Raw genomic sequence first — 16,171 nt, 5'->3', positions numbered from 1 at the left:
TCTTACTAATAGCATTTTGTGCTATTGTGTTTTGAGCTTCGGGCATAACCCTGGGATATTTTGCCCCGAGTAACGCCTTCCAGGCAGCGTTTCCTTCCAGGCTGTGTACTTAACCCATAAAGTCTATGACTGAACCACAGCTGTCTTTACTAACAACACTTTTTTAAGGTACAAGTGGTTAAATGTATGCATTTGACAATAGTTAGTATTTGTGTTTGTTACGTTAATCGTACTATAGTGGGACTTTTTACCCAGTTTGGGAGGAAGAAACTGCCTGACAGGCTAAACATACACAGGGATGACTAACTACCCAATTTATTCTATATACAGTCTATGATAAATACCTATGATAAATACCGGTGGCCGTCTTCTTTGTCATTAGTTTTCACCATTTTTTATCTTTATTGAAATTGGAGCATTACATTTCCTCTATTACAAAAACTACACACAACTAAATATTGTTTATCCAACATTTTGTGCACAAAGCATACAATATTCATCATAAACACCAGTAGAATATACAATATTCTACTATATTGGTTAGTTGAGATGTTGTTGTATTAGTGCTGACGAAAATCTAATGTATTTTGTATTATGTAGGCAGCTGTTAAACATGTATTCAGTACAATTCCATATCACCTTTGCAAAAAGTGCAAATATACATTCAATATTCAACTTTTGGTAAATATATTAATCACATTAATGTAGATTTAAAATGCACTTATTTTTCTTTCAGGGGAAACAGGAAACAATCAGTTTTAGAGCGCTGTCCTGCACTCTAAAACGCTAAGTGTTTTTGACTTTTGAATCTCGCCGGGTGCCATATCAGCTGGCAACATCCCAGCGTGTGTGAGGGCGTGTATGACCTAAATACAAGTCAAACAGGTCGGACCAATCTCCAACAGGATGCATTTTGCCCTAACAGGTCTGAGGTCTTTAAAGTTGTTCATGTGTATAAATCTGTATTTTTCTACTGTTAGTCATTCAATTTAGAGAAGACACGCGCGACAAAGCAGGTACGGCACAACAAGCCGCAACATGACCGGTAGTGAATTCATTCAGAGTGAATGTTGTGCGTATGACTTGGAGTTTGTTTATTAACGGGAGAGAGCAGAAGACAGGGGAGTAAAGTTAGACGGGCAAGTAAGTTAGTAAGGTCCTGCAGTTTAAAGAGGAAAATATCTTTGAGTTGTTTTGGCGTCTTCGTGCGCAAACGTGCCCTCAGCGGGCGATGCCGCAAGTGGCTCTGTGGCGCACAGGACTGCTGCTCAGCTTCCTCTGTTCCTGCGCATGTCTGGGTAAGATGACTGTCTGGTCATACATATTACACACTGACACTATCTACACTGAAACTTACTGATGATTTACCTGTGCTGTTTCACTTATTTTTCCAGAGAAAGAGTGCGTCCTTGGCATAGTGGGCCGGCCAGTCTCACTGCCCTGCGTTTACCCCCAGTTATTAACATTTGTGAATGTTTCCATTGAGTGGAGGAAAGGTGAAGAAGTAGTGCTCAAATCAGTGTGGAAAAAGGATGGCGATGTGGAGGAATGGAGCATTAACAGGGCCACAACCCCAGCGGACGCAGCACTGACTGGGAACGTGTCTCTGCAGCTGCCCACAGTTGATCCTACAGAGCACAACACATATTATTACAGTCTCCTCATCATTTCAGGGGAATCAAAAGAGAATCAAAGCACTGAGCTGTGCACCGTGTGCCTCAGGACAGCAGGTCAGTGTCAGTAACACAGGAAGTAATCACAAGAATATTTATAGGTCCCATATTGTAAAAAGTGAGATTTTCATGTCTTTTTATTTATTATAAAGCAGGTCGAGGTGCTATATAAATACTGTGGAAGTATCAAAACACTCAATCCACAGAGAAACGCACACAGCCCGTATTCAGAAACTGTGCCTTTAAATGAGCCGTCAGGACTTCCGGTTGTGGTCACAACTATATCATATATAGGTAGAAAGTGCAGCTACAGTCATTTCCTGGCTGCAATGGCGGTGCAGACACTACGAGAGTGCAGATGCTGAAGAGCCTTAACGCTGACCAATCAGAGCAGACTGGGCTTTTTTTTTAGGTAGGGGGGCTTAAAGAGACAGGCGCTAAAACTGAGCGTTTCAGACAGAGAGTGAATACAGGTATATTCAGACAGACCGTATAAGAAAAATAATGTTTTTTTTAACATTAAAGCATGTAAACATGTTCTAGTAGAAACCCAAAATACAAATATGAACCTGAAAATGAGCATGATATGGGACCTTTAAAGGAACTAACCCCTGTCCTTTGATGGCTGTTTGCAGCCGGTTTCAGCTCCCCGCTGCTGCAGAGGGAAGAGGCCCAGCAGGGAGAGGAGGCGGCCTTCGTGTGTCACTCCACTGGTGGTTTTCCTGAACCTGCAGTTTACTGGCTCATCAACACAGAGGAGCCCCCTGAAGGCTCAGTGAGGACCCTGGCGGCATTACTCCCAGACTCCCATCTGTACAACATCACAAGCTACCTGACGGCCAACATTTCCAAAGACGCCAGTGTGTCGTGCATCATAGAGAACCTGACCATGAACGAAACCTTGACATCTACAAAGTGTGAGTGATCTTTTTTTTTGGGGGGGGCATTTCTGCCTTTATTGGATAGGAAAGCTGAGATATGAAAGGGGAGAGAGAGGGGGACAATATGCAGTAAAATCGTCACAGGTCGGACTCAAATCCTGGACCTTCTGCGTTGAGGAATAAACCTCTACATATGTGCGCCCACTCTACCAACTGAGCTAACCGGCCACAAGTGTGAGTGATCTATCTCTGCCCTTTCAGTTATCAGGGCCTCAAACACACCGTTCACTAATCTCTGGTTCTTGTTGGCACTGGTTACTTCATATTTAATATTATACATATTTGATGTTGTTTTATTTATATATATATATATATATATATATATATATATATATATATATATATATATATATACACACACTATGTATGTTGTACATTTTTATTCTACACTTGAATATTACATGTACATTCTGTTCATTCCTCTAAGTATATGTTTGAGGAGATGTTCTGGTATTTTTTTTAATCTTTTGTTGTCTTATTTTTTAATCTTATTTATTATTTCTGTTATTTCTGGTATTTTATGTATGAGTGTGTGTAAGTTGCTTCTGTAACAGAGTAATTTCCTAGTTTGTTTATTAATAAAGTCCATCTATCCATCTAAGATGGAGTAAAGGGCAGCCCTGTGGTGGGTCGAGCATCCAAAGCCTTGTGGATCTTCAGCACGGCTCTGTGTGTGGTGGTCGGGGCCATGGTGCTGGCAGGAGTCATCTATCAGATTCACCTGGACAGGATGAGTAATAGGAAGAAGAACGAGTACCTAGAGCAGCACCCTAACAGAGGTAGGCATGTCTGAAGGTTTCTCCCATGTGCCAGTCTTAAGAAGCTATGAGGCCTATAGATTTTTGAGAGAGAGAGAGAGAGAGAGAGAGAGAGAGAGAGAGAGAGAGAGAGAGAGAGAGAGAGAGAGAGAGAGAGAGCGCGCAGCAATGGTTTTTGTTAGAGGCCTGAAAAAGTTATCTAAGATTTAACAAGAAATAAAACTGAGAATTATTTTTCAAAATATACATTATGTGTAACCATAGTATATTTTGACCCTTCAATTTTTGAGAAATCTACTGCCTAAGTGTGTTGGTGGACCATCCTTAAAACTACTTTAAGAGGGAGTATTATGAACATAATGTTGTCCTACCCTGGTGTGGAATGTACTATCACATTATCTAAAGCACAAATTGAACAAAGTGTAAAAAAAAACTATACTGGGCGCCTGGGTAGCTCACCTGGTATGACCTGCATGTCATTTCCCCTCTCTCTCCCCTTTCAAGTCTTCAGCTGTCCTCCATAAAGGCTTAAAAATTCTCCCAAAAATAATCTTAAAAAAAAAAACTATACTACTACTACCTTGGTGTGATGAAAAAAAGAAATGATGTTCAGTATAAAACAGCTCCCAAAAGGTTTTTGTACAACTAGATGGTCTTTCCTCTGATCCTGAGCAGCCTTTGTTTCTGTTTCTTCAGTGCTCATGAATAATGTAAATGACCCCAAATAACCTTACCTAATTAAAGGACTAGTTCAGATATTTTGGAGTGGGTTGTATGAGGTACTACTTATCCATAGTCAGTCACCTACAGTAGATGGCGGTCGGAACGCCCCTAGTTTGAAGAAAAAGACTGGAGTACAGAGCTGAGCAATGTACTGCTGGGGATGGAGGCAGCAGCAAAACACATTTAGCCACCTTAAATAGTCTATATGCTATATTTGGAATATTTTCCCTACTTTACTTTGCCGCCAGACAGCCCTTTCTGACAAGGATGGATGCTCTTTTCAAAGTCACCAGACTCATTTGGCAAAAAATGTAATTTTACTCCGCAGAACACGGAGTTGCTGGTCTACTGCTCCGTCAGTCGGTTAGTTTGGATGTGTAATTGTGTGACTTTGGTGTTCTAAAAGGGTGAGGAAGTAACAAAACAAAGAAACTAACTAACCTATCATGGCAGCTGTAGACCAGTAACTCCCTATTCTGTGAGGTAAAACTACGGTTTTTGTCAAAGGAGTCTGATGGCTTTGAAGAGAGTGATCCAACAGCTTCAGTTCCCCATCATAAAGGGCTGTCTGACAGCAAGGTAAAGCTGTGAAAATATTCTAAATATAGCATACCCCAAACTGGTATTGCTTTTTTAGGTGGGTCTTTTTTAAGGTGGCTAGAATACATCTTGCTGCTGCCCCCGTCCACAGCAGTACATTGCTTAGCTTCCGTGTCGGTACTCCTTTCTGCTTCTCAAAAACTACTGTAGGTAATACACTGACTATGGATAAATACCTCATACAACTCCATTTCAAAATATCCAAACTACCCCTTCAAATTACTTTTGGTGAAATCAAACAACCTTTGGTAAAGAAAATGTCAAAGAAATGTTTCTTAAACATACAGGTGCTGGTCATATAATTAGAATATCATGAAAAAGTTGATTTATTTCAGTAATTCCATTCAAAAAGTGAAACTTGTATAATGTATACATTCATTCCACACATACTGATATATTTCAAGTGTTTATTTCTTTTAATTTTGATGATTATAACTGACAACTAATGAAAACCCCAAATTCACTATCTCAGAAAATTAGAATATTGTGACAAGGTTCAATATTGAAGACACCTGGTGCCACACTCTAATCAGCTAATTAACTCAAAACACCTGCAAAGGCCTTTAAATGGTCTCTCAGTCTAGTTCTGTAGGCTACACAATCATGGGGAGGACTGCTGACTGGACAGCTGTCCAAAAGACGACCGTTGACACCTTGCACAAGGAGGGCAAGACACAAAAGGTCATTGCTAAAGAGGCTGGCTGTTCACAGAGCTCTGTGTCCAAGCACATTAATAGAGAGGCCAAGGGAAGGAGAAGATGTGGTAGAAAAAAGTGTACAAGCAATAGGGATAACCGCACTCTGGAGAGGATTGTGAAACAAAACCCATTCAGAAATGTGGGGAGATTCACAAAGAGTGGACTGCAGCTGGAGTCAGTGCTTCAGAACCACCACGCACAGACGTATGCAAGACATGGGTTTCAGCTGTCGCATTCCTTGTGTCAAGCCACTCCTGAACAAGACACAGCGTCAGAAGTGTATCGCCTGGGCTAAAGACAAAACAGGACTGGACTGCTGCTGAGTGGTTCAAAGTTATGTCTCTGATGAAAGTACATTTAGCATTTCCTTTGGAAATCAAGGTCCCAGAGTCTGGAGGAAGAGAGGAGCGGCACAGAATCCACGTTGCTTGAAGTCCAGTGTAAAGTTTCCACAGTCAGTGATGGTTTGGGGTGCCATGTCATCTGCTGGTGTTGGTCCACTGTGTTTTCTGAGGTCCAGGGGCAACGCAGCCGTCTACCAGGAAGTTTTAGAGCACTTCATGCTTCCTGCTGCTGACCAACTTTATGGAGATGCAGATTTAATTTTCCAACAGGACTAGACACCTGCACACAGTGCCAAAGCTACCAGTACCTGGTTTAAGAACCATGGTATCCCTGTTCTTAATTGGCCAGCAAACTGGCCTGACCTTAACCCTATAGAAAATCTATGGGGTATTGTGAAGAGGAAGATGCGATGCTCCAAACCCAACAATGCAGAAGAGCTGAAGGCCACTATCAGAGCAACCTGGGCTCTCCTAACACCTGAGCAGTGCCACAGACTGAGCCACTCCATGCCACGCCGCATTGCTGCAGTCATTCAGGCAAAAGGAGCCCCAACTAAGTATTGAGTGCTGTACATGCTCATACTTTTCATGTTCATACTTTTCAGTTGGCCAACATTTCTAAAAATCCTTTTTGTATTGGTCTTAAGTAATATTCAAATTTTCAGAGATACTGAATTTGGGATTTTCATTAGTTGTCAGTTATAATCATCACAATTAAAAGAAATGAACATTTGTATCACTGTGTGTGATGAATGAATACACACATTTCACTTTTTGAATGGAATTACTGACATAAATCAACTTTTTCATGATATTCTAATTATATGACCAGCACCTGTACAGCTTTGTAATTTATGCAGAGGTGGATCAAGTACTCGTGTGTGATGTGCTTTTGTGACCGCTGCAAAACTCTCACTGGAATGTTTGCCGTCATCAGGATACAAACGTCGATGTCCAGACGAGGAGGCGGAGGAGATGAAGCCGGAGGGAAAGGAGACTGACGTGTAAAACAAATACTCATTAATGCTCACTTTTCTGACCTGACGCAAATAGAGGGCTGACTTGTAAATATGGATTTCTTTTTTTTTGTGACCGCTGGGTTCACCACTTCAATATTAAATACAAGTGGTCCAATGTAGATATACGTGTAGTCTATAATCTTTTTTTAAAAGCATCTCACCACTTCACCTCCTGTGAATTCTTCTATTTAATGCACACTCCCTTTCTTCTTGTTGTGGTGTTTAATAAAGATGCTCAAACCCATACCTGTTGCCTTTTTATTTAATTTTATACAGATATCTTTATTGTTTTTCCCTCACAGAAAATGTGAACATTTCTTTTAGATTTAAAATCTCTGGTGCCACAATCGATTCAATTCATTTCACGAGCCAAAGAAAGAAACCCCAAAGGTTCTACTCCCAATGAAATGGATTAAAAGATGTAGACTGTCACATTAGAGAAGCTCTAACCAGCAAATACTTAGTTTTACTTGGTAATTGATATAAACAATTAACTGCTTACCAAAACTGTCATCAATTTTCTATTGTTCAACGGCTCATTTCAGCACCAGACACAAAACAAAGCACCGTTCCATCCTTAAGAGGTGAGCATCGCCATGCCAACTGCATCTCTTCTTTCCTCAATTCAGACAAAGAGGCCCAGTGCTTCAGAGGGAGAAGACGACATGGTGTTGGTGGCAGAGATCTGTTGCATAGTTTGTGTCGGTACCTTGGCACCTTCTTTCTTAAACGTCACGCCGTTCAGCTGGATCCTCCCTGCACAGACGTCACTGCGTAGATGTCGTCCCGGCGCTGCGCCGTGATCGGGATCTGCTGCCGGATGTCGGCTAAATACTGCAGGTCTGGGAACAGGTGGCACGTACAGATACACAGAGGTTTAGTGTAGTGCTGCAACTAACCATTACTTTTATTATCAATATTATATTAGTCTATAACCCGTTGTTCCGCTTCTGGGATTGCTTCATTGCCGCTGGATGTCCGTCCCCTTCCTCTGTCTCTGTGTTGGCGTTCTAACCTCTGGTGGATTTGTGAGGACTATGGTTAACTGCTCCTCAGATCTCTGCAGGGTAAATCCAGACAGCTAGCTAGACTATCTGTCCAATCGGAGTTTTCTGTTGCACGACTAAAACTACTTTTGAACGTACACGTTCCACCAAAACAAGTTCCTTCCTGAGGCTATTTTGCAGCGGCACCGTGGCTCCCCATGGGCGGCTTTAGCACCGCCCAAGACGATTGTGATTGGTTTAAAGAAATGCCAATAAACCAGAGCACATTTCTCTCCCGTCCTGGAATGCTGTGTGGACTAGACAGACCCTCCTCCACAGCGCTGTGGAGGAAGGTCTGGCGATGCAAGACTAATATATTGATATCGTGATATGAGACGAGATATTGTCTTAGGTCATATTACGATATCCAAAATCTAAGTGTTGTCTTTTCCTGGTTTTAAAGGCTGCATTACAGTAAAGTGATGTCATTTTCTGAACTTTCCAGACTGTTCCAGCTGTTCTATTATTTATCTTTTTAACACTTAGTCATTATATCCACATTACTGATGATTATTTATCACAAATCTCATTGTGTAAATATTTTGTGAAAGCACTAATTGTCAGCCCTACAACATTGTCGCAATATCAGTATCGAAGTATTTGGTCAAAAATATTGATATTTGATTTTCTCCATATTGCCCAGCCCTAATTGTTTGGTCTATAAAATGACAGAAAATGGTGAATTAATGTGGATCAGTGTTTCCCAAAGTCCTCAAATGTCTTGTTTTGTCCAAAAGATATTCAGTTTACTGTCACAGAGGAGAGAAGAAACTAGAAAATATTCACATTTAAGAAGCTGGGATCAGATAAAAAATGACTCAAACCGATTAATCGATTATCAAAATAGTTGGTGATTAATTCAATAGTTGACAACTAATTGATTAATCATTGCAGCTCTAGTTTAGTGCAGTCTCAAGATATACAGAAATTATGATGACAACTGTAATCCAATACAGCTACCCTGCATCGACTACCTCAGTAAAGCACGTTGTCAGAACAAGGTTTCAATTCTTTCAAACCCTGCTGTGTAATAAGATTTAATTTCAGATATCATGCATGACATGAACAAATGACTCACCGGGCCTAAGTTGCCCCCCAGAAGGACTAAGCCACTGGGAACTTTGTTTTAATGTATGTTTGAGACGTTTATCAAACTACAGTTACAGTGGGGCGGTGTAAGGAATTCTGTCTAAATGAGGCCCTAAGGCCTGTCAAATCTGACTGCAATGTATTAATTCCTGCGCCTTCTTTCATCGGATTCAAGTTTTCCAGAACACAAGGATCAATCTGAGACCAAGAGGTCAATTAAGCCAGTTTACATCTAAGTCTTAAAACACAATTGTGGTTTCACAAAATGACACTAAATGTTCCTAACTGCAGACAGAGCATACAGAGCTAAATCTATGTCAGGTTATGAACCCCCCTAACCATTTTTCCTAATCTTTTATATCTTGCTTGGAGGTGTCTCTCCTCCTCTCTCCCTCCTGTCTTCTGGGCTCTTTACACATACACGAGATCCAACCCCCCCGTTCCACTTCATCATATGGTACAGTAATGCATACGCTCACATTCCTGAACTTATGTGGTACTCAAAGCGTAATAACTTTCTGTGTCCTGAGTCTAACACTCACTCACATTCCTGAACTTATAAGATAATCAAAGCTTGAGCTAACTAACTGTGTGTTCCCAAGTCTATACATCTAGAATATAGAAATATTTCTACAGCGGCTCTGTTGGAAACTTTTAATATTCTCAAATCTCCGGTAAGCTTTTAGTACTGACTTAATGTAGGGCCCTATGTAATCTGTTTTATAGCTTTTTTAAATTCAGTTTCACTGTTATCACAGAAGCTATTGGGCTCTACATTAACGCTGCCATTAGTCTGGTAGTGGCCCGCGCTGGGCCCTCGTCACAAAAAGACACTTGCCACCGGGCTAAACAACTTTTCTGGGGGAAACCCTGTGATGATGTGGCACAGAGAGCAAATCAATGTTATTTTGCAACAACAAAGAGGCCAGAACATGGCTCAGTCCTGCAGTTGGAACTCTTTTGATCGATACTGACTGCAGAAACAAGCAAACGGTTCTTCCACTCACCGATGTCAGCATAAATGACAGCCTCCTCTGGTCCAGCCTTGGAGATAACTTCTCCCCTGCAACGACACATTGCAACAATCACAAGTCTGCAAAACTCAACGCTGGAAAAATCTTCACAGAAAACAAAAGAAAAGCTTTCAATATGACACCAGTATCCATGGAAAAAGACTGCTTGTTAGGAGAACGTCATCAAGTACATTTACTAAACTACTGTTCCTAATTTTGAGATTCTTACTATTACTACTCCACTACATCTCAAAGAGAAAAACTGTACTTTTAACTCCACTATACTTACTTGACAAATTAAGATTTTTATAAATAAAACATATGATCATTTATTAAATATGATGCATTGGTATAGACTACCAAACACTTAAAGTAGTTAAACTTAGCGTCACCTTAACCAGTAAAATGTCAATTACACGTGAATGTACACGTTCTGCATAAAGAATACTACTTTCTTAGCGCTTTGGATATTTTTAGTACATCTCGCTGATAACACGTCTATACTTTTTTTACCTTTTTAAAGTGTTGTGAATAACGTTACATTCCACATTCCAGTCTGTGAGAACTCTGAAGAAAGTCGTCGTCATCCGTTTTATTTGTTTCCTAAATTGCAACACTGTTTTCCTATCTGTGTGAACAGACCTTGGGACAATCCTTCTGCCCATCCTGACTCGTTCCTATCTTACTACATGTCATCATGTCATTAGAGAATATGTATATCCTCTTGTGTCTCATTAAACCTTAAGAACATTGTGAACTGAACCTTGCTTTGTGTCGCTTTGTTCTCCGAGATCTCCACTGGTCTCAGAATCAACTCACAGGGGCCAAGCCAGTGTGTCAAAATGTGAGAAAATCTGGTTTATAATTAAATTATGGGCAAATATACGATGTGTGTCAATGTGGTATAGACAGGTGACTTCACCAGAAAGACCTGAGAAGGCGGTCCTTAGACTCCAAAGTATCCAATTGGATTCTCAAACAGCATGTCCTGAAAGTGGTTATTGGTGGATTTCTTTTGGGGGAAAGTCTCTCGGAAAATATAAGACGACACTAGACAAAGGGATCTTCAGTAAGCCTTCCGGAACTTACTCTGGTTTTTTGTGTGTTGATCTCTTTTTGAGCACATTAAAAAGTCTTTTTACATCTCATTCTGACTCTGTGGATTTTTTAAGACCTTTTGGGACTTTGTCATACTTTGAAGAGAAACAGGAAGAGCATTAAAAAAAGGGCAGTTGGTGTTCAGGTCCGAGCCATTGATCTGGCCGGGGGTCGGATCTATAATTCACTACACTACAACACCAGTAGATGGTAGGATTCCAACCACAAAACAATCCTGATCGGATTCTTTCACAACATAAAGGATCAAAATACTTTTGACTGACAAGTCATTTATCGCTTTCCTTCATTGACTTATGGCTCCCTCGCTACCCCAGCGTCACTAACTCGTGTTCCCACTGATTCCGTTCACACAGTCACACCCAGTATGAGCTGGCCACAGCATACAGAAGGTAATATGTTAGTGCTTGGTATTGTACCATGGGTTTACAACAGTGCTGTGACCCCAGGCCACGTATGAAGAGGTTTCATCTCTGGCAGGAGACGCTGTGGCCACGTATACTTGGTTGTCAATCGCCCTGCGAAGGAGACAATGAGACCATGATCAAAACATACAGCAGTAAATTCTTGCTTTATTTAGTTATGGTTGCTCCTCTAGACCAGGGGTCTGCAACCTGCCGCTCCCTAGCCCCCTCTCCAGTGGCTCCAGTTAGTTTTAAACATTTTAGTTTTCATTTATCAATGTTGTAGGCCTGAAGGGATTCTGACATCCTTCATTTAAGTAACATTTCTGTCAACTAAAATGTGTGTCATAGCCTACGCGCCTTCTCCTGTAAGTTTTGCCGAACATCAACAGCGGTCTTGAGTTTCCATAGACTAGCTATTAATTATTAAAAAGACATTTCAAGAACAAGCACACTGCATTTGCTAAAAAGTATCCGGCTGAGGATGAGAGTGATTTCAGAACTGCTACAGAAAGCAGAGCAGAGCAAATGTACTTTTAAGAATTGGATCAAATGGTCAAAAGACATATTAATAAATGCTCATATGTTTTGCCGCACCAGAAAGATTTTTTATTTTCTATGGCCAAAAATGGCTTTTAATAGTAAAAGTTGCTGACCCCTGCTCTAGACTGCTCTGCTCTTAAAACCAAAAAATATAATTAATAATTATCACATCATTGCTATGGATATGGTCTTTGGTGTCGCTTCTGTAATGCAAATTGTTAAAAATACAAAATGTAGAAAATGATGCATTTATTAACCATAATAAGTTTGCTGTTCCTCAAGGTACTTGCCGTTTGAAATATCTCGTTCGTTTGACTTTTTTTTATTATGATACGAGTATCAAGATTTTCAAAATGCATACTTTATATCAACTTTATATAAAGCTGTTCATGGACACAAAAAGCTACATTAGACATTTTACAAAAATGTACAGCATAATGGTGACTATGATTATCAGATGTATGTGATATAATAGTGTGAGTCTGACCTCCCCCTCTGAAGCAGCTCCCAGTGAGCTGGACCTGTGGTCATGTTGAAGGCTCCAGGGTAGACCAGCAGCTGACAGCCTGAGGACAACAGGACAACCCCATCAACGCTTCCGCACACACACCGTTAAAAACAGCCCAGTGGATGCCACGTCTCATCAGACACTTACCTTCCCTGCTGTAGAGCTGCGCCAGCTCAGCAAACCTCATGTCGTAGCAAATCCCCACACCCACTTTACAGAACGCTGGCGGAGGAGTTACAGAGAAAACAGACTCAGATGAAGCTCGTCCAGCTGTAAGGATGAAAATCAGAGTCGGAGAGATGTCACTTACGTGTTTGGAACATTGACAAACTGTTGCCTGGGCTCAGAGTCTCGGACTCTTGGAAGCGGATTTTCCCCGGAACGTCAATGTCAAAGAGGTGAATCTTCAAGGAGGAAACATGAAGAGGTGAATGTCCTGCTGTAATCTATGTGAGGTTGTTAAGTAAACAAATGACAAGTTAAATAGTGCAGTTGATGCACACGTACCTTCCTATGTTTAAGAATCAACTCTCCATCAGGCCCAAACACTGTACAGCTGTTGTACAACTTCCCACCGTCCTCTTCAGGGATGGATCCTGGGGAACAACAAGTCACACTGTTCATTGCTCCGCTGTGGAAAAACAGGTTTAGCTTTTTGTATGATTTCACTGGTGATCTGTGCACAGAAACATGATTGTTGTTGCTGCAAGAAGAGCATACAATGTAATAAAGCAGGTGCAATAAACAGTTAGGCATTCAATGTATTCTGGAAGTTTTTTTGTGATGTAGGTAAATGAAGATTATCTACCTTTTGGTTGCGCCAAATTCTCAAATATTAGCCTCATCTACAAATATATCTGATTTCCCACACTTCTCAGATTTACTTCTAACAACTCCCAGAGAGAAAGGTTTATGCTTTCTCCACAGCATTTTGACATGTCATAGCAGCAGAAGCACAAGCATAGCAGGTGTGACTAATGTCTGAATATAATTTAGGTGTATCAGTTCCAGGGCCCTGCCCTGTATTGTGCATGCTTCAGACACTTCACCTGAGCTTTTCTGGCAAAATGTCTGTCGTTGGAAAGGCTTATTGTGGGATGTATGGAGCAAGATCAAGCCTACGTGAGGCTATTCTGTGGATACATTTGATCAAATATTAAACACTGCAGTGGTTGTAAATGGTTCATCATCCACTTGTCAAACATATACTGTTATAATTATTAATGCAGTTTAAATGTGACTACAATTGTAAACAGTATTGCCGGTTGCTATGCAATACTATTGCCATTGTTTTTAAGCTGTTTCTTTAAGCTGCTCCCTCCGCTAAAAACACAATATTTCAAGTGAGATCATTTATTAACTCTGCTGCTGGTGGAAAAGGTCTGTTAGCCTTTAACTCTGTGGCAATAATACCAAAACCTGATGCGTGCAGTACTGGTGTTCTAGATAGAAGGGAATGCTGGCATAACACCTATATATACTACATGCAATTTCAAATAAATAAATAAAACAAGAGTATGAGTAGTGAAATGGGCAGGGTATATTAAGGGCCCATGATTTTACAAGAAAATCTTATCTCAAAATATTTTCTGAGAAAAGAAACAAAACTGACAAAACACATTGCCACAATATAATACTGTATTGTAAATATATCCACAAGACTTCCAAGTTTCAGAGCAGAATTATTATTAGAAGTAAACATTCAGATGCAAATTTACAGTAGAGGAAAAATACTTCCACACTACTCTATGTATATTAACTCTTTACATTTCTGTGAGTGATTTTTATGTATGTGAGATATGTGTGTGTACAGTATGTGTGTTTGTTGTGTCTTGGTTGTCTAAGCTACTGGATGCCTAAAATTTCCCTCAGAATGAATGAATGAATGAAGGAAGGAAGGATCTATCTATCTACCTACCTATCTATCTCTGGAGCCTGGTATGTATGTCAGTACAGCCTACCTCCCACTAGATACACCTTATTCTCCTTGGCTGCCTCAGACAGCACCTGAGTGGACTCTCCTGGGATCCTCTCAGCATACTCAGAGAAGAAGCTGGTTCCATATGGAGAATTGAAGCATTCCTGTATTAATGACAGGTGACAGACAGCAGGAAGTGAATGCTGAGTCATGCACTGAGCACAAATCAGAATGTATCCCCTTGCTGTTCCCATATGTGTGACTAATACTACTAAATAATATTTGTGGTACTTACCATTATGGTTATAGGATCTGCAATGCCTGATAGGGTACTGGTGCAATTTTTTTTTTATATATATATGCTGTTATATTTGATATGGTATGCAATTGGGCATTGTGCAATACAGAAGTTATTGACCACAGCATGAGTTAACGGGAAATGTGCAATCATTATCAAAATGAAGTGCAATACGAGGGCGAGGATGTGTGTGGGTTCTCTTCTGTTCTTCTGGGGTTGTGAGGAAAGGTAGGGCGGCATTGTGTGAGGTTTATTCGTTTTCATTGAAGCACTGGGTGAGGTAATTATGTTTCTATGTAGATTAACTGTATGTTTATGCGCGATGTGTCGTCATTTCGTTTCTCTCAAATGCCCAAGATGAATTTCTCCTATAGGAGACAATAAAGGCTTATCTTATCTTATATCAGAGACCCCCGCCGACACCCCCTCCTGCTCACCGGCAGCAGCACCACTCTGCTGCCTTGTCCCGCAGCCTCCTTCACCAGCCTCCGGGCTCTGCTCAGGTTGTCCGCCTTGACGCTCGTCACCTGCAGCTGGACCACAGCCAGGCGGAACTCTAACAACAACCAACAGTCAGTGTTGTTGCTAACGTTACAACTTTAGAACTGGCTCAACTTGGAGACTGAACAACTACCGCGCTTGGTTTTATGTGCATAATTAGCTACAACTTCACATTTAATATGACATAACACAGTAGAGAACGTTGTACTTACTGGACATCGCTTTAGCTAAAGTGGACATAAATGCAGAGTAGTCTTGTTTGGGTTCACAGTCCAGAGCAGCAGGGCACGTGATTCCGGATGGCTATGTGGTTTTCAAAATAAGAGTCTATAGTTCCAGTAACGGTTTTTACGACGTCCGGGAGGTCCGGTAAAACAAAACATCGATACTAAGGAATGATAATGAAGGCCTGCAGATGCAAATTGATTGTTTCTCTATCTTATCTATTAAAGGCACACGACAACACATTGTAGAGCTTATGTAAAGTTCAGCACCATTAATGTGAAGTTTAGAGACGAAGTTACGTCAACAGGGTGGGTGTTTTGCTGCCAATAGCCAATACAGGGTCAGTGCATGCCTTTCCTCATTGGTTAATCAGCAACAAATATCTTAAAAATTAACATAATTGACACTGCAGGGGTTACTCAGTATGAACACGAATTCATTGTGCATATACTGTATATCAAAAGCCCTATTGCTAAGTGTTGGCCCGTGTGTATGAGCTGCGGGAGGAACTTAAAGTGTTTTTGACTGATGAGAGGTGCGATGACGCAAAGCTGCTTGCATCTGATGAGTGGTGTGCAAGGCTGGCATACATGGCAGATCTATTTCAGCATCTGAATGAACTGAACACACGAATGCAAGGCCGAAATGAAAACCTGCTCACAAGCACAGATAAAATAAATGGATTCTGTTCAAAGGTGCACCTCTGGCAACAACATCTGGAAAATGCCAAGCTTGACATGTTCCCACTCACCCA

At 40.8% G+C, this 16,171-nt stretch overlaps 2 protein-coding genes across 2 annotated transcripts; one reads left to right on the top strand and one right to left on the bottom strand.

Annotated features, from left to right (window-relative positions):
- The first annotated feature begins 1,007 nt into the window (after window positions 1-1,007).
- Window positions 1,008-7,156, top strand: LOC144523874 (ICOS ligand-like). Its single transcript, XM_078259816.1, has 5 exons — window positions 1,008-1,298; window positions 1,395-1,730; window positions 2,309-2,590; window positions 3,217-3,393; window positions 6,675-7,156. Exons 1-5 carry the CDS (start codon window positions 1,232-1,234, stop codon window positions 6,743-6,745), a joined length of 933 nt encoding a protein of 310 aa, XP_078115942.1. The 5' UTR covers window positions 1,008-1,231; the 3' UTR covers window positions 6,746-7,156.
- nit2 (nitrilase family, member 2) lies at window positions 7,001-15,492 on the bottom strand. Its single transcript, XM_078259817.1, has 10 exons — window positions 15,405-15,492; window positions 15,129-15,247; window positions 14,437-14,557; window positions 12,983-13,071; window positions 12,786-12,879; window positions 12,623-12,697; window positions 12,455-12,533; window positions 11,440-11,538; window positions 9,899-9,954; window positions 7,001-7,598 (listed from the first exon to the last, which is right to left on the bottom strand). Exons 1-10 carry the CDS (start codon window positions 15,430-15,432, stop codon window positions 7,498-7,500), a joined length of 861 nt encoding a protein of 286 aa, XP_078115943.1. The 5' UTR covers window positions 15,433-15,492; the 3' UTR covers window positions 7,001-7,497.
- Between the last annotated feature and the right edge of the window lie 679 nt (window positions 15,493-16,171).

The sequence above is a fragment of the Sander vitreus genome, chromosome 9 (assembly GCF_031162955.1).
Source record: "Sander vitreus isolate 19-12246 chromosome 9, sanVit1, whole genome shotgun sequence".
Classification (NCBI taxonomy): Eukaryota; Metazoa; Chordata; class Actinopteri; order Perciformes; family Percidae; genus Sander; species Sander vitreus.
The sequence above is the reverse complement of the archived record's forward strand: the minus strand, read 5'-3'. Positions and strand labels throughout refer to the sequence as shown.